The sequence below is a fragment of the Nesoenas mayeri genome (assembly GCF_963082525.1).
Source record: "Nesoenas mayeri genome assembly, chromosome: 3".
Taxonomy (NCBI): Eukaryota; Metazoa; Chordata; class Aves; order Columbiformes; family Columbidae; genus Nesoenas; species Nesoenas mayeri.
Window position 1 is genome coordinate 26606865 of NC_137544.1, and position 22281 is coordinate 26629145.

General features: G+C 41.7%; 1 protein-coding gene across 1 annotated transcript in view; it reads right to left on the reverse strand.

The window, feature by feature from the left end:
• The window catches only part of LOC308038617 (dystonin-like), a gene marked incomplete at both ends in the record, with an annotated part of 310764 nt that overhangs the window by 162527 nt on the left and 125956 nt on the right, over positions 1 to 22281 (reverse strand). The window contains one exon of the mRNA XM_080341395.1: positions 9116 to 9282. Within this exon, the coding sequence (XP_080197521.1) occupies positions 9116 to 9282 (167 nt within the window). The remainder of the gene's footprint in view (positions 1 to 9115; positions 9283 to 22281) is intronic.

Below are 22281 nucleotides of genomic sequence, written 5' to 3' on the forward strand. Positions count from 1 at the left end.
AACTGTAATACAAAAATCAAATGTAGACAGCAGTGCACACATCTTCTTCATTTTTTTTCCTTAGAAAGTAAGATGAGCGGTTATGTAACCACACCTGTGTTTTCTGAGTATCAGCAGCCATTGTCCTTAACAAAGTGTTTATAGGTACTATTAAGCTGTAAAGCTTGAAGCTCTTATTTCTGCTATTGCTGAAATTCAGTTTTCAGACACTTTTAAACCGAAATCACCTGCAATGCTCATATACCAAAGGCTCGGGGCAGTCTGAGGTCAAAAAAAAGCTGTTTGTTACTTTGGTCTAAATGTTCGTTTTATTTGCTTTGCTTTACGGTAAAATGTATTTCAAAGTGTAATGTAGATCTACAATTAAGATTATTTCACAGAATCAACTGGGTTGGAAAAGACCTCAGAGATCATAGAGTCCAACCCTTGGTCCAACTCTAGTCTGTTTATTAGATCATGGCACTAAGTGCCATGTCCAACCTCACTTTAAAAACCTCCAGGGACGGCGAGTCCACCACCTCCCTGGGCAGCCATTCCAATGCCTGACCACTCTCTCTGTAAAGAATTTCTTCCTAATATCCAGCCTAAATTTCCCCTGGCAGAGTTTAAGCCCATGCCCCTTGTCCTTTTGCTGACTGCCTGAGAGAAGAGACCAATCCCCACCTGGCTATAACTTCCCTTCAGGTAGTTATAGAGAGTGATGAGGTCACCTCTAAGCCTCCTCTTCTCCAGACTAAACAATCCCAGCTCCCTCAGCCTCTCCCCATAGGTCTTGTGTTCAAGTCCCTTCACCAGTCTTGTTGCTCTTCTCTGGACCCGCTCCAGCACTTCAATGTCTTTCCTGAACTGAGGGGCCCAGAACTGAACACAATACTCCAGGTGTGGCCTCACCAATGCAGAGTACAGGGGAAGGATCACTTCCCTTGTCCTGCTGACCATGCTATTTTTCATACAGGACAGGATACCGTTGGCCTTCTTGGCCACCTGGGCACACTGTTGGCTCATGTTGAGCTTCCTGTCGATTAGTACCCCCAGGTCCCTTTCTGTCTGACTGCTCTCCAGCCACTCTGCATCCAGCCTGTAGCGCTGCAGGGGGTTGTTGTGACCAAAGTGCAGCACCCGGCACTTGGCCTCATTGAACTTCATCCCATTGGAATCAGCCCACTTTTCCAGTCTATCCAGATCCCTCTGCAGAGCCCTCCTGCCTTCCAGCAGGTTGACACTCCCTCCCAACTTGGTGTCATCAGTAAATTTGCTGATGATGGTCTCAATCCCCTCCTCTAAATCGTCAATAAAGATGTTAAACAGGACTGGACCCAACACTGACCCCTGGGGGACACCACTAGTGACTGGCCGCCAGCTGGATGCAGCCCCATTCACCAGCACTCTCTGGGCCCGGCCCTCCAGCCAGTTCTTAACCCAGCAGAGAGTGCACTTGTCCAAGCCACGGGCTACCAGCTTTTGCAGGAGTATATTATGGGAGACAGTGTCAAAGGCCTTGCTGAAGTCCAGATAGACCACATCCACGGCTTTCCCTTCATCCACCAGCTGAGTCACCTGATTATAAAAGGAGATCAGGTTGGTCAGACAGGACCTGCCCCTCCTAAACCCATGCTGGCTGGGTCTGATCCCTTGTCCATCCTGAAGGTGCTGGGTGATTCCATTCAGGATGATCTGCTCCATAACCCTGCCAGGCACCGAGGTCAGGCTGACAGGCCTGTAGTTGCCAGGGTCAGCTTTGCAGCCCTTTTTGTGGACTGGGGTAACATTGGCCAATTTCCAATCATATGGGACCTCCCCAGTGAGCCAGGACTGTTGGAAGATGATGGAGAGCGGCTTGGCAAGTTCTTCTGCCAGCTCCCTCATCACTCTAGGATGGATCCCATCTGGTCCCATAGACTTGTGAGGATCCAGATGGCTCAGCAAATCACCAACTATTTCCTCCTGGAATACAAGGGGTCTGTTTGGCTTCCTATCTGTGTCAACCACCTCCAGAGGTGAGTTGTCCTGAAGGCCACCTGTACTTCTGGTGAAAAATGAGGCAAAGTAGGTATTAAGTACTTCAGCTTTCTCCTCATCTTTGTTAACTATATTTCCCTCAAAGTCCAGCAGAGAATGGAGGTTTTCCTTGCCCCTTCTTTTGTTATTAACATATTTAAAGAAGGACTTTTTATTATCCCTGACAGAATTGGCCAAATTAACCTCAAATTGCGCTTTTGTTTCCCTGATTTTTTTCAGCATGATCTAGCTATTTCTATAAATTCTTCATAAGTAGCCAGCCCTTTTTTCCACAGTCAGTAAAGTCTCTTTTTATTTCTGATTTCCTTCAGAATCTCCCTGTTTAGCCAAGCCGGTTGTCTTCCCCGCCGGCTAGCCTTTCGGCACACTGGTATAGCCTATTCCTGTGCACTCAAAACCTCCTGCTTGAAGCATGTCCACCCCTCCTGGGCCCCCTTGTTTTTAAGCATTGTTTCCCAGGGTATGCTCTGAACTAGGCTTCTGAATAGGCAAAAGTCTGCCCTCCGGAAGTCCAGCGTAGAGGTTTTGTTAATGGTTCTCCCTGCAACTCTGCGTATTGAAAATTCTATTACTTCATGGTCGCTATGCCCCAGGTGGCCTCCAACCACTACATCTCCCACCAGCCCTTCTCTGTTTGTAAACAGTAGGTCTAGTGGGGCCTTGCCCCTGGTAGGCTCATTTACCAGCTGATGAAGGAAATTGTCCTCTATACACTCTAGGAACTTCCTAGACTGCCTCTTCTGTGCAGTATTGAGCTCCCAGCAGATATCCGGCAGGTTAAAGTCACCCACAAGAACAAGGGCTGATTTTAAGACATCTGCCAGCTGCTTGTAGAATAATTCATCTCCTTCATCGTCCTGGCTGGGCGGTCTATAACAGACACCCACGAGGATATCAGCCTTGTTGAACTTCCCTCTGATTCTGGTCCACAGGCACTCAACCTTGTCGCCGCTGACCTCAAGTTTAACAGAGTCGAGTGACTCTCTAACATATAAAGCCACCCCTCCACCTCTCCTACCCTGCCTGTCTTTTCTGAAGAGCTTGTAGCCACACATAGCAGCACTCCAGTCATGAGAGTCATCCCACCATGTTTCTGTGATGGCAACTATGTCATAGCTTTCCTGCTGCACAATGGCTTCCAGCTCCTCTTGTTTGTTGCCCATACTGCGTGCATTAGTGTACATGCACTTCAAGTGGGCTGCTGATTTCACTCTTAATTCAGGCTTTCCATCCTTAGGCTGATCTTTGGAGAGCGCGGTTTCAATCCCTTCCCCCTTCAAACCTAGTTTAAAGCCCTCCTGATCAGCCCTGCCAACTTATGGGCTATAGTCCTCTTGCTCTCCCTAGAAGGATGAACCCCATCTGATCTGAGGAGACTAGGTACCATGGAGTTTGCCCCATGGTCAAAAAACCCAAAATTTTGACGGTGACACCAATCCTTAAGCCACCTGTTGATGAGATGGGCTTTTCTACTTCTCTCTTTATTTAGCTCCTCATCCATCCCAGATAGCACAGGAACTGAGGCAAATATCACTTGTGCTCCCGTCGCATGAACTGACCGAGCCAGTTCTTTAAAGTCTTTTTTAATTATCTTAGTACTTCTTCTGTTGATGTCCTCGCTGCCAGCTTGGACTACTAACTTCAATCTGGCACACAACTCCCAATTTGAGAAAAAACTTCTTCTCAGTGAGGGTGACAGAACACTGGAACAGGCTGCCCAGGGGGGCTGTGGAGTCTCCTTCTCTGGAGACATTCAAAACCCGCCTGGACATGTTCCTGTGCGACCTCACCTGGGCGTTCCTGCTCCAGCAGGGGGATTGGACTAGATGATCTTTTGAGGTCCCTTCCAATCCCAAACATACTGTGATACTGTGAAAGAAGAGTAGCCTTCATTCCCTATAGACAACTGTTTCTACACTGGGATACACTTACAAAAAAATGAGTATTTCTTCTCCCTTAGCAAAAGGCACGTACATAAGAAAACAAATACAGAAATCAAGACCATTTACCTAAAACGCAGCATAGTGACTACAAATACACAAGGTGATAGAGCTGCAAGATGAAGCCCCCAGCATGCAGAACGGTAGTATCTCTGGGAAAATCTGAGCGTTACAGTCTCCGACACTGAAGTCTGGCTTACAGGTTTTTGCTATGTATGATATGATGGTATGAAAGAAACATACTGTACTTTTTAAACTGCCTGAAGTCAGATTTCTTCCAACACAACACACTAAAGTAACACGTCTTCAATTAAAAATTAAGCTATAAAAGGCCAATTACATAATAGATGAGATATACAGAATATTCTTGAATCTCCAGGGCGTATCTGTAGCTTTTACTAATGGACCTGATCCCACATCCAGAAAAGGTATGGAGGTTCAAAAGAGTCTGAAAGATTATATATTTACCTTGTTTCCCCAAAAATAAGACAGGGTCTTTTATTAATTTTTTGCTCTAAAAGATGCTTACTTTTTTACATTTACCTGGACATTATTTAAATTGACATTTTTTATGAACTGCAACTAGGGCTTATTTTAGCTTATATTTAGAACATCCTCAAAAATCCTGAAAAATCATGCTAGGGCTTATTTTCATAGTAGGTCTTATTTTCAGGGAAATGGTAAATAAAAATGTACAATTAACAAACGTGGTAATGTTCAGTATTAAAACTGACTTTTTAATCTGATTATTTTATTTGATATTTCTATGTAAGAACAAATATTCACACAGAATAACAACATGAAAAGCAAAATCCTGGAGCTGCAATGGAGCCCCCTGAGGCAGTTCTTGAGGCCAGTGGGGAGCCCCATTCATTTCCCAGGATTCAACCACATTTTATATACTCTTCAGAAGTTTAGCCGAGTAATCTTCAATCTTACATTATAAACACAGACCGCTGGAACCTGCTGAACACATAACCAACCTTCTTACATGAAAACAAATTACATTTTCCTAAATCTGTGGGGAAAAAAAAATAATCCAGTGGTATATGGAGCCAAGTATCGCAGAGTAATTTTTTCCTCTCATTTCTGTCATTCATAAAATTACTTTCCTTTCCTTTAAAGAATACTGCAAAATCACTGGAAACTCATTCATACTCTTAGCAGAGGTAAGAGAGAAAGCAACTAAAGGCCCTTTCAAAAAGCTCTGACAGCCTAATGTGTGTTGCTTGAGAGGAAAGGAAGTAAATGTCCCGCGTTTGCTCAGGAGAGCAGGTGACGGATTTGCGCGCTGCCCAGCTGCCCAGGCTGGGCGCTGAGGCGGGTGCTGCCTGCACGGCCGTGGGTGCCCGCAGGGCAGGGGCTGGGCAGGAACCCGTCTCGCCCGGCCGCCGCACACCAGCGAGCTGAGCTCCAACAAGATGCTGCGCGGGTTCTACAGCTGGTCATGTTGGCCCTTTCCTGCTCCTCCCAGGCACCCTGGGGAAGCAGAGAGCCATGGCAAATACGTGTGCTATTCCTGCAGTTCGGCATCATAAATCTTGGCTGGTTTGCACCAAAAGGTGCTGGGATCCTCTACTGGGCAGAAAAAATGGAGATGACTATGAGCAGCCCAGATGAAACAATCCTCTGAGGCTGTTAAGCGCAGCCGGGCTGTCCCACCAAGGGCAGACACTCCCCGCCCGTCGGCAGCTGATTCACAGCCCAGCTCCTCGCCCAGCCCAACACGGCTTCTGCAGTTTCCTGATGTATTGAAGCTGGTGTGCACTTGCCAGTTAAAAAATCACTTATGCCTGGAGAGGAGGTAATTATAACCTGCCACTCCCATCCCCTGTCACCTAAAACTGCAAAGTTACATCTAGTTATCTCATGGACAAATGACTGTAGGAATCATGCTGGACCTATATGGCTGGTGTTGTTGATGACTTATCCAGAAAGGACTGCTCAGCCATGGTGTCAGCGCTGCGAGTACAGGCTGCCTGTCTGTGCTCAGGTTCAGCTCACAGACAGCGTGTTTCCTGTCCTTTGGGAGCTGCTGGTGCCCTCACCTCTGGCCCCAAGCCCAGCCCTGACCCCTGCAGCGGTTCAGTCCACCTGCAGGCCCGCATCCCGGGCCCGGCCACAGCCCATCCCCAGGGATGTGCCCCATGCCTGGGGCTGGTGTTGCCCCAATGTCCCCGGCTGCCCCACTCCTGACTGGGGCACTGAGATCAGCCCTGGCTGCCAGGCCCTGACCTGACAGACCCTCCACGGGAGTTTCCCATCGCTGTGCCGTGACATGGGTATGCGCTCTCCATCCAATATTATGCAGCTTATTGTCGCTCAGTACAACTGCAATTCTAGACACCAGTAACATGCCCGGGTATTTCTCAGCATTCTGGTTATTACTATAATAGCACTGTCATCCCCTTAAAATTAGGTCTGGGCACATTTACATCCCTTCCAGGTCTGGCAGTCATGTCCCTGCTGAAGAGCACCGTCCCAACTCACAGAGAGCAAACACTCCTGGCCCAGGGCGTATGGCACTTCTGTAAGGAGAGGTGTCTTCAGCCAGCACAGCATACCTGGCACAGGAGGGGCTGCCACGCTGCACCACGACTGACATATGTGCACCCAGAGGGGTGCTCTGCGGTGCCAGCACCCCACACCCACCCCACTGTCCGAGCAGGAACGCTTGGTCACCTGCCCTGGAGAGCACACCAGCCAGTGGCTTCTGCAGGATGCTCTGCCCAGCTCCTGAGAACACCTGGGACCCGCAAACTGGGAGCTACTAAAACAGACAAACAGAGCATATGGAGAGTCACTGCTCAAAATGTGCACGTTTTGTTAGTGTTTAACCTACTTACTGCTCAGAACACAAACCAAGCCTTAAAAGAGTTCCCTGGAGTAAAATACTGCAGTTAACAATATCAGATGACTGTTTGGAAAGACCATTCCTATCTTGTGAGCAATACCTGGAAACTATTATCTCTGATTTAACAGTACAAAACAGCAAAGAAACATAGAAGCTCACTGAAATCAGTAGAAGAATCTCATTGATTTCATCAGCAAGATGGAGTCCAAGAATCTGTAACCTCTCACAGCAAAAAGACATCAGATAAGGACAGTAAACATTCCTGGGAAGGACACGGGATCCTTAAGTGCAGAAGTTATGTTTACAGGAAGAGGATAAGCTAAATGGAAGCTGGCACAGAAGCACGCAAAAACACGGACTCTGCTCTTCAGCCACTGAATCATCTGCTTTGACACACTCACGTCAAAGGCGCCTGTGCTTCCTTGCTGAAACACTGTGAACTAAACTCAGCGAGTGCTGCCAGAAACACTGTTCCAGCAAAGCAACTGCATGTACTCAGTCATATCCCAAGGCACTAACATTTGCACAGCCAGAGGACAGAATTCGAGGTTTTCATTATTTATGAACTTATATATACTACAACTACTAGCTGCTGAGCCGTAAAGGCTATACTACTCTATGCAAGTGGTACAAGGCTCTGAAAAAGTTCTGGGAAATACTTTCCATTATTCTGTTTCATTAAGCGCTTTCCTTTCTTCCAAATTGTTTATTTTTTCAAATACTTGCCTGTGCTATGTTCATTCTCTTGGCTGCTCTGTCCTGAAGTAAAACAGCCCACTCCTTTGCCAGCTATTTCCCTTTGTCTTGCTACGTTACTAAAAGAAGACTTGCTGGCATGGTCCTCCTCCCTGACCAGCTACCCAGAACAGAAGCGTTAGTCAGAAAGAGAACTCATTGATTCAGCTGCAGCTTCCTTTTACCACGGAGCTATGTACTGCCACAGCCACTTTCTCTGGGGCTCAGTACACTATATGTTATGCTTGCAGCCTCTCTACACAGAGTGTGAGGAAAAGGCTGCATCTGCTTGACTCGCCCATTTTACTTCAGTGTCCTGGTTCCCATACGGTGTGTGTGTTGGCTCTGCCTGTTCTTCTCTCTGTGGTGAGCCAAGTGGTCCCGCAAGAGGAAATTCAAGAAGAGAATAATCTGCTCCAGGGTCTGTTCCTTGAAGCTGCATTAAAATGTACCACATTTGTCCCTCCCTACTTGGGACACTCCTTTGGTATTATACCAAGGAAATAATGTACCCTCAAACTTCGTTATGATATGCCCCAGTGTATAAAGCACAAACTATTTACTTATGCTACAATGAAACCCAGAAGCTGCAAGCCTTGCACACTGAGGGACAAGTCAGCACAAGCTAGTTAGCCCAGTGGCCAGATTACTCTCCCATGTGGTCCTCTAAGACACAAACCTCTTTATTCAATTTAGGAAACAAAAAACGTACAAAACCAGAGAGATGCTGCCAACTGAGAAAGAATGCTGAGCACAGCAACGATCTTAAATCTTGTTCCTCTGTCAAGTTTTGATGCCAAAGCTGGCTTTGTCAAAAGAGACCTGTTTTTACTTAGAAACTAGAATTAGAAATCCTATCTCATCAGTAGAATTCTTCCACTGTATTTTAAGAAAGTTAATGTAGTGCAACCTTTAGCTTCTAGCCACAGCCACCATTAGTTCTACAAATGCCTGTCTATAAGACTATGGTCACAAAAGCAACAAAACAGGGAGAAAATAGCACACTTCCCTGACTAAGAACATTCAAGACAACTGGTCTCATTTTTCATGAGAATATGCTGCCATTTTACAGGAGACATCTCAGAGTAGATCTGGGCTCCAAGCAGAAACACCAAAGAAGCTCTAGGCTTCAGGGGCATGGTAAAGTCACACAAGGAAAAATAAGGGGCCCTTGGGCATATCTCAGGTCATGCAGTAGCTGATGGACTTTACCAGCAGTGTAGTTTTGGACTTTTGAGATCAGTTCTGACTGTACCTTGCCTATACTTCAAAATCAAGGTGACCAAAAAGGACTGTGACAAAGACTGAAACCTGGGGACATTCTCAGCAGCTTGGAGGTGGCCAAAGAGAGACGGGCAGGATTCATGGAGATGCTCCTCTGAGTAAGGAGGGACACATAAGGGTTAATGAGGCATCCTTGGGCTGCAGAGAGCAGGGAATTGCTCAGGAAGAGTCAGTATTGTCTCAGCAGCTGCAGTGCTATTACAGGCATGAACCACAGAGCCTTCTCTGTGTACATTAAAATGCTGTAATTAATATTTTTCAAGGGAACAAACAGAATACTTACCTGTATTTATGAATGATGGCATTAAATAACCTTCCATCACGCCAGCAGGTAGTGAAATTTTCACAATGGATTCCAGCATAACCCTCGGTTGTCTGCTGTGACCACAGGAGCAGCCTCTCTTTAGCAGACATGTCCTCTGACTCTCCAGTAACATGGATATCAGATATCTAAAATACAGTTAATATAAACATTACAATTATATTTAACACATAATAATGTTAAAAATATTGCATAAAACCACTCTGCATTGTTGAAGAATTTTCTGTCCAATACCTGTATACATAAATATTTTTATTATTAGTCACTGTATTAATACTCCTTCATGTCACATCCTTACACACTCTTAGTGTCCTCAATATGAACTACAAAATTCATAGCTTCACAATTTTCTTAAGTTAGCTAGTTATCACCCTCTTAATTTCTGGAGACAATGTAATACTATTAAATGATGAAAAATACTTAATATGTCTATTTTATGTTGATAACGTGAATAATAGACTATTTTATGTATTACACCTATTATACATAAATGTTATATAATTACATTTACAGATGACATTTTATGTATATATTCACAACTTATGTAATAGTGATATTCATATTATACCTATTTTACTTTGCTGAAGTGTTTATCTTCTTTTAAAATGGGTTAAATCGTAATATAAGCTGTTCTGGAATTCAGTAACACAACAGTCATTTACAGTGAAAACTGACAATAATGGGTTTAGAATAAAATTCTCTGAGAAGCATTTCAGGAATGACTGAAAGGTTGAAGGATGATACATGACAATTTTTCCTGATATTTGTTTTTAGTTTATCTAAGCATCATCAACTTCATGTCAGACAAAAAAGGAAAGCGTTGTGAAGATTACATACAAGTACTACTTTCTAGTACCTTAAATTCTCCCTTAATGAAGTTCAGTCAGTTTGCTTAGAAAACTATCACTGTATGAATATGAAGCAGACATTTCCCTAATCCGCACGTGTACTGTTTGCACCTTATGTGACAGAAACTGTATTGAATGTGTATCTGAAATGCAAGATATAACAAAGAGAAGACATGCCTTGAAGAAGTGATATCATAGGTTGTCTTTCTTCTAAGTGGCCACCTTTCCCCACTTATTCTAAGAGCAGATAGTATAAGATGTTATTATGAAGAAGACTAAGAATCCAAGTACCAATAGGCATTGCGCAAGGACCCATGTACTGCAGCTCAGACATTATGAAAAGCAGGCTGAAGGGCTTGGGCAGAGGCAAGAGGGCTTGAGACAAGGCCAAGATTTGTGGGTGGACATCACGCACCTCGGTGAGCCCACTAGGAAGAGGCCCCACGGCACGAGCCTACAGCAGCCCTGTGGCGAGAACACCGGTCTGCTGTGACTTTGGAGGCAGCGCGAGGCCAGGGCTGAGGGCAGGTTTGCCCACAGACCGCTCTGGGGGAGAGGTAGGTGCTGAGTTAGCTCCTGAAGAGGCTTTACTCCAGAGCTGTGACAATTCCAGCAAACCTGTTCTAGTGTAAACCAGAGAGCTATGTTCATGAGGTCAGACGGGACAGTCATAATGATGCCTCCTGGCCTTGAAACCTCTGCACACAAAGGTATCTCCTGTCTGGGATCTTCCTGGGGGAATTCAGACAGGCTAGGCTGGGAATTACGCGTTTTTCTCATGTTAAAGCCACACAAAACACAGTGCCAGGAACAAAGAGATGCAGCTTTCCTACCAATGCTGCCATGTCACTGCCTGACAGGAGGTGGTGGGCAGCACCAGCAACTGGGGGACTAAGGAAGAGCCTTGGGCTGCCAGGGCAACACAGCTGCTGCAGCGCCCTCTGCAGCTTCTGCTTCACCACCTCTCACACCTCCAGGGGACAACGAGCATTTACGGACATAGAGCAAACATGAGTAAATTTACGCAGGGAACAAATTAATTTACTATGCAAGTATTCACAAAACAGCACATTGTGAAAGCAGTTCTTCAGATTCTTATCACAGGTCATCAAATCCAGTGGCTCTAGGTAAGGGAAAGATAGAGGCACTGATACTAGAAAGTGGAGCCGTTTTAACTGTTCACCTAGCTCATAAACACCTCAAAGATCTGACAGCATTTTTTGCATCCTATTGTCTCCAGCTTCAACATTGCATATTTTAAAGAAAAATCAAAGAGAGAGAGAAAAAAAATATATCTTTTTTTTGTTTAAGACACTGAAGAGAACCACATGTAGCTGTGATGGCTTATAAATTTCTAGGTATCAAAATCCTGTAAGGAGTATTTACTACATGAAATCACACAAAATACAGATGGTATGAGTCCTGCATGTGAAGACAACAGGGAATCCGATGTGGCAAAAGACCAACTTAAAATCAGTCTGAAAATTTTCTTCTAAAAAAAACTAGGGAACTCATCTGTAGTGTAAGATTTTCTTTCAGTGGGTTACCTTTATTCTTTGGTATTTCGAAGCAAGAAAGCAAACTAAATATTTTTTCAGTAGCTTTAGTTTCTATTCATCACAGAACAACTAGACCACAACATAAATGCAGTCAACCATTTATCACTTATCCGGACAATGCTTCTGAAAGAGACGATGTCATCTGGAAGTGCCAGATGTCTAGCAGAAAAACCCCTCCAAACCTACATTTTTCCCTGTCATTTTCAGTAAGTCTTCCACGTATAATCCTTAAGTATCACATTTTAAAATATATTCTAACTCAGCAATCCAGCAATGTAATTTGCTAATGGCCATTCCTTACTGCTAGGTTGAAACCTTTAGCCTCCTGCACGGCTCATTGCCTGGCAATGGCTGTGTACACTTCAGACTGCGGAGTGCAAACGCAGCATATTTGAGGGCACAGTAGATTCCTCTGGCAACAAGCATTTTCAGACATTAAGGCAACTTCTGAAGGTCCCACTTGTATCTGTTGTTACATACAAGCAACACTGGTAGCTATGTACACAAACACAAGGAGAATATTTCTTATTCTGAGCTTGACCACTAGGCAAGCTTGCAATCCAAGTTTTGGATGGCTAAAACATGAATTTAGCTCATTACCCTAAGATTAACAGCATTTTCAATCCAAAAATCTTCCAAGCACCATTCAGCATCCTAGTTGGTGTTGTGGTTTAGCCCCAGCTGGCAACCAAGCCCCAAGACAGCTGCTTGTTCACTCCCCTGCAATGGGTGGGGGAGTGAATTGTAAGAGCAAAATTGAGAAAACTCGTGGACTGAGACAGATTAATAGGTAGAACAAAAGCTGCACAGGCAAGCAAAGCAAAACATTCATTCACTACTTCCCATGGACAGGCAGGTGTTCAGGCACCTCCAGGACAGCAGGGCCAGGGCTCCATCACACGTAACAGTTACTTGAGAAGACAAACACCATTAGCCCCTTTCCTCTTCTCCCAGTTTCATATGCTAATCATGACATCATTTGGTGTGAAATATCCCTTTGGTCAGTTGGAGTCAGCTGTCCCTACCTCGTCCTCTCCCAAATTCTTGTGCACCCCCAGCCCACTCACTGGTGGGGTGGTGTGGGGAGCAGAAAAGGCCTTGACTCAGTGTAAGCACTGCTCAGCAGTGAGGAAAACATCCCTGTATAATCAACACTGTTTCTAGCACATATCCAAAACATAGCCCCACACTAGCTCATACAAAGAAAATTAACTGTATCTCAGCCAAAACCAGCACAGTTGGCCATCTGAAGAAAATGTGATGAGTAGACTAGACTGGGTTTAAAAACTAAAGTTGCTTTTCACTCATGGAGGTAGCCTATTTCAGTGCTGGTTAAGGAACACTAACATTAGCCTGAGACCTGAAGCAGGCTGAGCACTTCTGTTCTCTAAATAAAGTATTTCAGATTTCAAGGCTAAGGTTTCACACTTTTTCCTGAACACGTAGTTCATATTCAAAAACTATAAAAATACACTGAAGGAAATGGTGAGTCAAAGAGCTGTATTTTATTACACTTACAAATATGAGCTCTACTTCGCAAGATGCCCTATAACTTGGAACTACCTAACAAGTAAAATACCATACCCACAAAATAAGGTGTCAGAGAGAGGGAGAGAAATCATCTTTCCTTTGATAACTTCATAAGGACAACATAGACTCTCATCTACTAACTATACACCATCAATATTTAAAACATCACTTGCCACAACAAAGAAAAATAAGGACTACTGAATTAGGAATATTAAAACTGAAAATAAGGGCAATCAAATCTTGCACTGTTCAGATTTTGGGCTTCAAAGCAAACAGTTTGTGTGAAACTTTCATTCTTATACCCCACAAACCTGTAATTTTCCCACTATAATTAGTTACTAGAGGACATTTGTTCCTTGAGCATGGAACAAATTATTGAGTTTGCATGAGTTTGAACAGTTGTTTGCTAGAGATCCAGTTTTCCAAATTATCTCAAAGCATATGAATTATAAGGTATGCAACAAAAAGAGACACAAGTAATTCTCTGCACAGCCCTAACATTTCAGGTTCAAAGTCTTAATTGGCACTAAATACTCTATTTCTTGCTTCTAACTGGGAGAACTAGTCCACTTCTGCTACTGCACGTGTTTTTTCTCTGCCTGTAAGTTTTCTCTGCATCATAACGTATACGAAATCCATACACCAAAAACCTTCAAACTCTTCACAGTGATTTCAGTGATGCAGTTTTGAGTCCAAAGAGCAGAGCAGATCAGATCAGAGAACACTTTCCAAAAGAGATCAACAGTGCTGCTGGATATCTGTGGCTGATTTTTTACAGTGCAAACAGGAGAAGAGGAAGACTTTATAGTAAGTAAGGAGTATTCCCTCCGATTCCATCTTATCCCAAATGTTTTGAAGCAAGTCCAAACTTGACATAATGTACTTAAATGCACAAAAGTACATAATAAGCTAGAGATGTATGATGTATAATGACATATATTCTGATGTCAGCTAGCCTTACACCACAGAAGTCTGAAGAACACAAAGAAATAAAAGAGAATATGCTAATATGGATAGATTTTGAAATGCTGTTTTCCACCTAAGCTAAATAGTTACGTGTTGTGTTTGAAAAGGATTGTTGACAACATGTTAAGGGAAGTATAGTTATAGGAATGGAATTTGAACTTGCACGTGATCACAAGAAGTCATCTCCCCTGACGCTACACTTGGACTTTGTGAGTTTTCATTTGGCTATAAATTCAAATGCTCCGATTCAGCTCTCACAAGGCTCTGTGGAACTGCGAGTCCAGCTTGGGGCAACACCCTTCAAAAAATACTGCATCAGTTGGAGCAGATCAAAAGAGAAAAACAAGAACAACAAAGATCTAAAAATACATGACCTGTTAGGAAAGATTGAAAAATTAGGTTTATATAAAGTAGGAAAAACTGAGGGGAGATGTGACAACAGTCTTCAAATACATAAAATGCTGCTGCAAAAAAAGGTAACAAATCAACTCTTCTGGCAATGAGATGAGTTTAAAATGAGCATACTTGTTTTCAGCTAAAACCAGTTTTTAATAAAAAAGACAGATGAGCACTAGAATAATTACTCAGGAAGCATGCGAAACCACCAATAAGGCAGACACAGTAGAACAAGAATCAGTCAAGAACAGTTTTCATTAAATTATTGTGCCTTCATGTACAGAGATGACCCAGATGACCTGTCCAGAACCTTTGCAGGCATGGCTTTGTAGTTCCATCAATGATTACAGATCTCTTTCACCAGCATTTAAGGTGGATTGCGTCTGCTTCTTGTGAATATTACAAGGAAGTAAACAATACTGTGCCAATAAAGCAAAACTGACTTTTGCACCTTTACTGTGCTAATCACATTCCAGAAGAGCAACTGGCATCTCTTCCTCCCTTAACTGTACTATATGAATAGATAATACAAGATTATATGATGGTGGATATAGGTGGAAGTTGTCTTGTTATCTTACAATTATTTCCAATAATAACCGAAATAATAAAGATATCACTATTTAGCCGGAAGTATTCTGCTGAATATGCAGGTTACAAATATTCTACATTTTTTATATAAAAGCAAGTGTATTACCTTCAACCTGACTCAAATACGAATTGTTTTTCCTTTTTGTTGTTGTTTTTGTTGTGGGTTTTTTTTTTTCTTGCAGATTATTATTAGTACTATAGATAAGAAATCCACTGTATCAGACACTATGTAGATGCATGGCAAAAAAACAGCTGAGGAACTCGCAGCCAAGACAACAGTTAAACACTGGAAGTAGATTAGTTATTCTCTTCACATATTAGAATTTTTTTTTCTAGAAAACATGTACATCCATAAACCAGAACTGAAACTACCACAATCTAGACTGGAAGAATAGTGATTGATAATGTGATACACAGAAGTCATTGGTTGTGACAGAAGCTGACAACCACCAAACAGTGGTGGTAAAACCAGCTGGTAGCTATTTTTTGCTGATAGTGAATGAAAACCATGGCTTGTTTCAACACAGGAGACATCAAATATCACGGCAGCAGTATCTCCTGTATAGAAGCCAAAACTACAGCCTTGATTTTCTACTCTACCTGCATTGTGCTAAAACATCACTGAGAAGGGCTCTCCTGCAGGAAACCTCCTTCAGTCTCGATTCACAACTTCTTGACCTTTGTGCAAACTGCCATCTGCTCTAGGACAGCCCTGAGTCACAACAGTGTAAGAGCGTATCTTGCTCAAGGAAGTCATGTTCCTGCATTAGGAGCAAAGGGCTGCAGAAATAAGGCTCCATCAGAGAGTAAAAAAAGATTTTCTCAAAGCTACTAGTGAACAGTCAGGAACAACGTTTCACAAAGCCCTGCTTACCTTAATTTTACAAATAGGAAAACAGAGGTACTGAGGTACCATTTATTTAAACATGAAAACGTAACTGGTTTACATGCATAAGAACACGTACCACAGAAAGAAACTTAAGGGATGTATTCCAGTAGTGGGGACTAAGCCATTTCAGAGGGTAAAACACGTTACAGTGCAAATTAGCCAGCTGTACCAATGCGTTTCCTCTGTATGCCTGTCTCTGAGTTTGAAAAGCTACCACACTGTCAAATATCAGCCGCATCTGGGGCACTGTGGAAGCTGAGAGTACATTACAGCATGAATAAGTTGACACGGTGAGTGAAGACTGCTGATCTCTGTAATTACAGTAAAGAAAATGGTAAAAACTGAGACTGGTAACTGCAAACCTTGTGTATCAGCTCAGGCTGATAACAGGAACTTTGCGGATAACTAACAGCTTCACTGTTTTATACTGAAATACAGGAGATGCAAATACTAATTTAGTTCTCAAAAGTAATCAAAAGGAAGGTGGTCATGACTTTGTAAAATAAGCTAGAGTCTGAAATCTAGTTGTCTTCCTTTATAGGTCAAAGCTAGGTGCTCTTAAAATTACTCATACTCATAATCTTGGGTGGAGAAAGGGAGCTGAACTTGAAAACCAGACATTTCAGCAACTTGGGCATTTAGCTTGACCTGTCAGCAGATTTCATATTTATCCCTTTACACAGTGTTTTATCAATATCACCAGCACAGCCCTCAGTATTGATGTAGGTGCTCAACAAAAGGCTCGTGTTTCCTCTTCTACTCCTGTGGTAACAAGGGTTGTATGCCTGGTTGGAGTAACAACTGCAGCAATATTAGAAGCTGTATTATTTTGATTATACAGAAAAAGCAGCCATGCTTGGCAGAACTGACAAGGCCTCATACTCTTTTACTCAGTAATGACGTTTTGTTCAAATCAAAGAATATCCCTAAGCTGTTCCTGAATTCCAGCTAAGATTAGAAGGGCAAAGATCTCCGTGTGTATTAGGAGCCTATTTGTACTAGTGTGTACTGTGTGATGTAATTTGATGTGTTATCTGTATTTAAAAACTAAGCTCAGAAAAATATAATATGATTCCTGTTACGAAAGTGAATTATGTAAACAACAGAAGTGCAGTTGCTCTTTGCTGGAAAGAGTATCTTTGGCACTAGTCCATTCCTTCTGTTCCCCCAACTCAAAGCTCAGACATCCATGTTGAGCAAGGGAAATCAGTTTTGGACCAGATCCTGGATTCAGATCCAAACTTACAGATGAGTGGGGCAAAAATAGTAATATGGACTGAATGGGTAAGCATGGATACCAACAGAAAAAAAAAAATTGCTTTCCTTCCAATATTCTGCAACTAACCTTATGCTTTGGTTTCTTTTATTGTAAAAGGAAAATAATCCTACCTTCAGAGGAAGACAGAATTTCAATAACTACTATTAATAGGTCATACAGACAGTTTGGGAGGAAAGAGCTTTTAAAAGAACTGTAGAGAGTTATTAACATGATTTATGCTTACTTTTTCTATTTCAAGCTGCCTACATACTTCTATCTCTTCAGTTCCTATTGGCCATAACCGAAAAGAATTAGAAATATTCATTTCCTTGATACAAGGCCCAAAGGAATTACAAGACTGTCAAAAGTTGATGACATTTACTGCAGACATTAAATGTGAACTTAAACAGCTCTCTAAAATTCACTCCACCTTCTAGAACCATTTTAACATGGAAATATTTTTCCTAAATTAGGAAACACATCAGACTACAGACAGCAAAACAGCACAAGGATACATCAACACTGTGGAAGAACAGAGATATTACTTAACCTGTGGAAAACATGAAACAACATGCCCTGTCCTATGACTACCTGTAGCATCACAGCAGGGGTAAAAGGCTTATATACAGTAAAGATATTTTTGTAACAGTAAAAATACTGTTCCAGTATTTATTCTTACTTAATTTTCAAATATTATACACTATGCCAAAATATTTACCTTGTTCCTGTTTGGCGGAATGCTAAATAATGTATTTTCTTTAGACAACTGGGAAAACACAGCATCAGAGGAATAAAACCTGTTTTGTTCAAGCAGTGGATCACTCTTGCTTTCAGAAAGAAAGTGGTGCAGCTTTTCAGATTTACTGCTTCCTGGGACATCTTCAACAACTCTGCAAGAAGTTATGTTTAACCCAGTTTCATCACGTTGTCTACCTAAAATGTGGATAGCAGAATCCAAGCTGGCTGCTTTTCCATAACAAAGACCACTAGATTTCTTCAGGAATGCAAATTCTCTCCTTTTGTCATCCTCCAAGCATTTCCTCTTCCACGTACAGTGTTTCTCTGAACTCTTCTTGCCTTGCTCCTTTAACCATGTCTCTGTTTCATCAGACTTGGAGAGCCTCTGATTATCACCATGAAAACTGTCCTCACAAAGAGAATCACTCTTTGTTTCACCCAGTACAACTTTTGCTGTAGTAAGATCAGCTGAAAGGTCTGTACTCACGGGCAGAGCATTACCAGCCACTGTCACTCTCCGGAGGAAGGAATCAGCCAATTCCACACCCTTGGGATGTTTCTCAGTGTTTTCTGAAATCCCCACTTCATACTGGCTTCTTTCTTCATTTTCTTTAACCTGTACTGAATCTGGTCCCTCCTCGGTTGACTTGTTTCTCCTTTTTCTTCTGAAATATCTTCTTCCAGGGGAATGTTTAGCTGGACTTAACGGAGCTTTGGCAGGATCTAAACACTGTTCTTCCTTTTCAGCCCTTACACATCCACAGACATTCCCCATTTGGCTTTCGGTAACTCACAGTCGCACAGTCCCATTCATCCCGGTATATTTACATACACTTAAATCCTCCTCAGAAAGTTAAGAACTGCCATTTGAACTGTAATTTCTTCCAGACTTCACGTCCATCCTCCTCAGTACGTAGCCATTTTGCTTATGAGAAATGCACACGCAATAAACGTTGTGGCAGGGTGCCCAGGCAGGGCCTGTGTCTGATTATACACTGTGGCTTATTTCTGGCCACCAATCCTCTTAAATAAACATCACTGCTTCAGCGCTGGGCTGTAACGCTGATGGCCTTTCACAGAGATGACATAGCACTTATGAGTAACAGAAAATCCTCGCCTGCATTTTAACTTGCCATTTCATTTAGTAACTCGAGCAAGATAAAGTAGAAAAATATGCAGCAACCTTTGAAACTATTAGCTACACTCCAAATCCAAAAGTAAGCACGGCAGCAAATAGCAGGGATTTAGCTAGCAGATTTGGTTTGCAATTCATGTTTTTATTACGTATCCAATGATCCACAGAAGGGAAGATTAAAGTGGAGGATCAGAGATTGCTCTGACAGCTTGTTGAGGGTCAAATTTTTATTCGTATGTGGTTTTCATAGCAGCTGATGTGATTTTTCACTGATTTGTCAGCTATAAATAACCTGCTGTTTCACTACTATAATACAAGCATAACAGCTTGCTCAGGGCAGTGGTGCCATGTCCTGGGAGCTGCAACTTTGCAACAGATTTGAACCTTTTGGCAGATAAAGGTGAAACAAAACACAAGAGCCAGTCTGTCTAGAAACTGTCTACAAAGTTATAGTTTGTAAGAATGGAGCTTTATCCTCCTCCCATGCTCCTGTTCCGTAGGCATTTCTGTGTAGCTCTAAATAATAACATCTAAGCATCTAACCATGCCTGAAACTGGGTATAAATGTAGACTTGCATTTGAATGTAGTGTAATCACTAGCATACTTTGTTTGGAAAATATCTTCTCAATCTTCCACGTCATTTTTGTTACTGATATGCAAAACCTACTAAAACCAACAGACATCAGCAGGGGTCGGTGTGTATGGTTCCTCATGCTGAGAAAGAACAGGCCAGTGACGTGCCAAGCACTATCAAGCATAACCATTGAGTTTTCCTTGGAAAGGAATTGCAATAATGAAACCCAGAGACTTTATCCCCAGGGGCCAGTTCCACTGAAGTATTCTATGAGATTTTACTGATGTCTGATTCATCTAGAATAAATAATACAACAAAGAAGTAGGATCAACCTACAAAGAATTTCCAACAGAATTTTATAGCGTAACACTAAGGGGCTAGGAGGCTGTTACAGAATACCCTGTACAGTGACAGACAGGCAGCTGCACACAGCCACAATACCAACATGTTCCTTTCCAAAGTCGATGCTTATGCCATGACCACACACTCTTTCATGGCCTCAGTTTGTGTTTGCATTTACAGTACACTTAACATACAGGTGCGGTCGTGACATTTGCTCCCTTTACTCACAGTACAAAGCTGTATTCTAGTCAGCTTAGAAAAGCGACTTTCAGTCATGGCCCAGAGGACTCACCGATTTAAAACACATATCCACATGGGACTGAGTTGGGGACTGACTTGTCCCCCCCTTAATTAATAGGAAATCACATTTTAAAAAAAGTCTTTGGAAATGACATTGCTGTGTTTGTACAAACAAATGGATTTTACACTTGAAAATACGCCTCTGTTTCTCCTCTCTTACCAGAAGATCCAGGACTTTGCAGTGCAACAGACCAAGACTGATTTAATTACATACATGTATAGCTTCTGGCTTAATAATAATATGTCCAATAATAACATATGGTAAGATATTATAATAATTATGAAATATTACATTATGCACTCATAAAAACAGACTTATTACGGCTACCTGCTAAAGTAGAAATTATGTAAAAGGTTAAAGACAAGACTGCCCAACATTTGAATGAAAAATTGCAAGCTCATGCAGTATTAATTCTCTGATCAAACACGTATTAAAGTAAATATAGACTGAGACAAGTACACTACTGATGTTGTTTTTCATCCACAAATTTCGTGGCAGTTAAGAATTTGCTTTAAAATACTGCACATTTTTATTTTCCAGTGCAAGTGGCATACTTTAGTTAAGACACACAGGCACTGAGATTTCTAAACAGTAATTACATTAGACTGAGTTCTAACGGAGTGTGATTTAGTATATACTTTTTAAAAAACTGTTTACATGTTTAACAATCAGCATGATTCCATGTAATACTAAAGAGAAAACATCCCTAAAGAATTCTCTGTTATTTCAAAACTCCTGTTAGAATTGGTGTCAATCTGTCATAAAAATTTCAAATAAAATCCAATTCAAGATAGGTCAGAAGAAACACATACTGTTATTTTATACCTGACAATCTGTGTCTTGTAATGTAATTGGTAATTTAGAAAGCCTCTGATTTCATACGCACCTTAAATCTAGCTTATTTTTTTTTCTTAAGAGTAGGTAATTCACTTTTTCAGAAAATCAGGTGCCTCTGAAGTGGAATTTAAAAATTGCGGTAGCAAAAATACAAGAGTCAGTTCTGAAACACCGGTTACAAGCTCAGAGCTCCCAACAATCCTGGCGTACTGCTGCATATTCCAGGTCAATTTAGTTAAATGCAGATTATATCTGCAGCTATTAATTTCTAAATATTCACTAGGAACAAATGCATTCCTAATAGGTCTCTACAGATTGTGGGTAGTATTTGTGCCTTTCTGTTGTCCTAGAAATAGCTAAGAAATATGTATTTATGATACTTTTTAAGCAATGTAGCAATACTGACCAGCTGTTCCCTGAGATAGCTATCACCTCTATATTAACAATTCTTTCTAGTACTCCTTGTTTTTTCATTAACCAAAAAGTAACTTTATGGTCACATTAACTTTGCAAGTTACTTATGCTCTTGAATCAATTAAAAGATCAAGAACAAAAGAACTGACAAATTGCATTTACGTCAGTTGTATTTTTTTAATATTAAAAACCTATACAAAATCATGTTCCATGTTAAGGGAAGATGATAAATGACCATGTGAGTAACTAAAGGCAAAATAACCACTTTCAGCCAATTTAAATTCTATTACAGTTGTAACGTTGGTCTCAGCAAGGAAAGAGACAGAGACAACAGGACTGAACTGGAAATTCAGAAAACGGAAGTTGAAATTCCCTGTAAACCCTGTCTGTGAGCACAAAGAATGATGGCATTCTAAAGCACCAGAGGAGACTACCCTGAAGGCAACGAGAACCACCAAAACATAGCAAAGACCTGACCGTACCAGCGGCTTTGTCTCACATACCTGAAAAGACTCAAATCAAAGCTCACACTGGCTAAAGCCAAAGATCCAGATCATCACAGCTGTTAAAATACTATCATGGATTTGTTTGTTTGTTTGTGGTTTGTATGTTTTTGTGAACAAAAGACCCAAAGGTACAAATTTATACTCACCAATGCTGGAAAGTTTTAAGGAGAGATTAGCAAAAGACTTTTTCTGGCACATAAACCCTTAAGAAGTATAACAAGAATAAAGGATTAGACCAACACTTG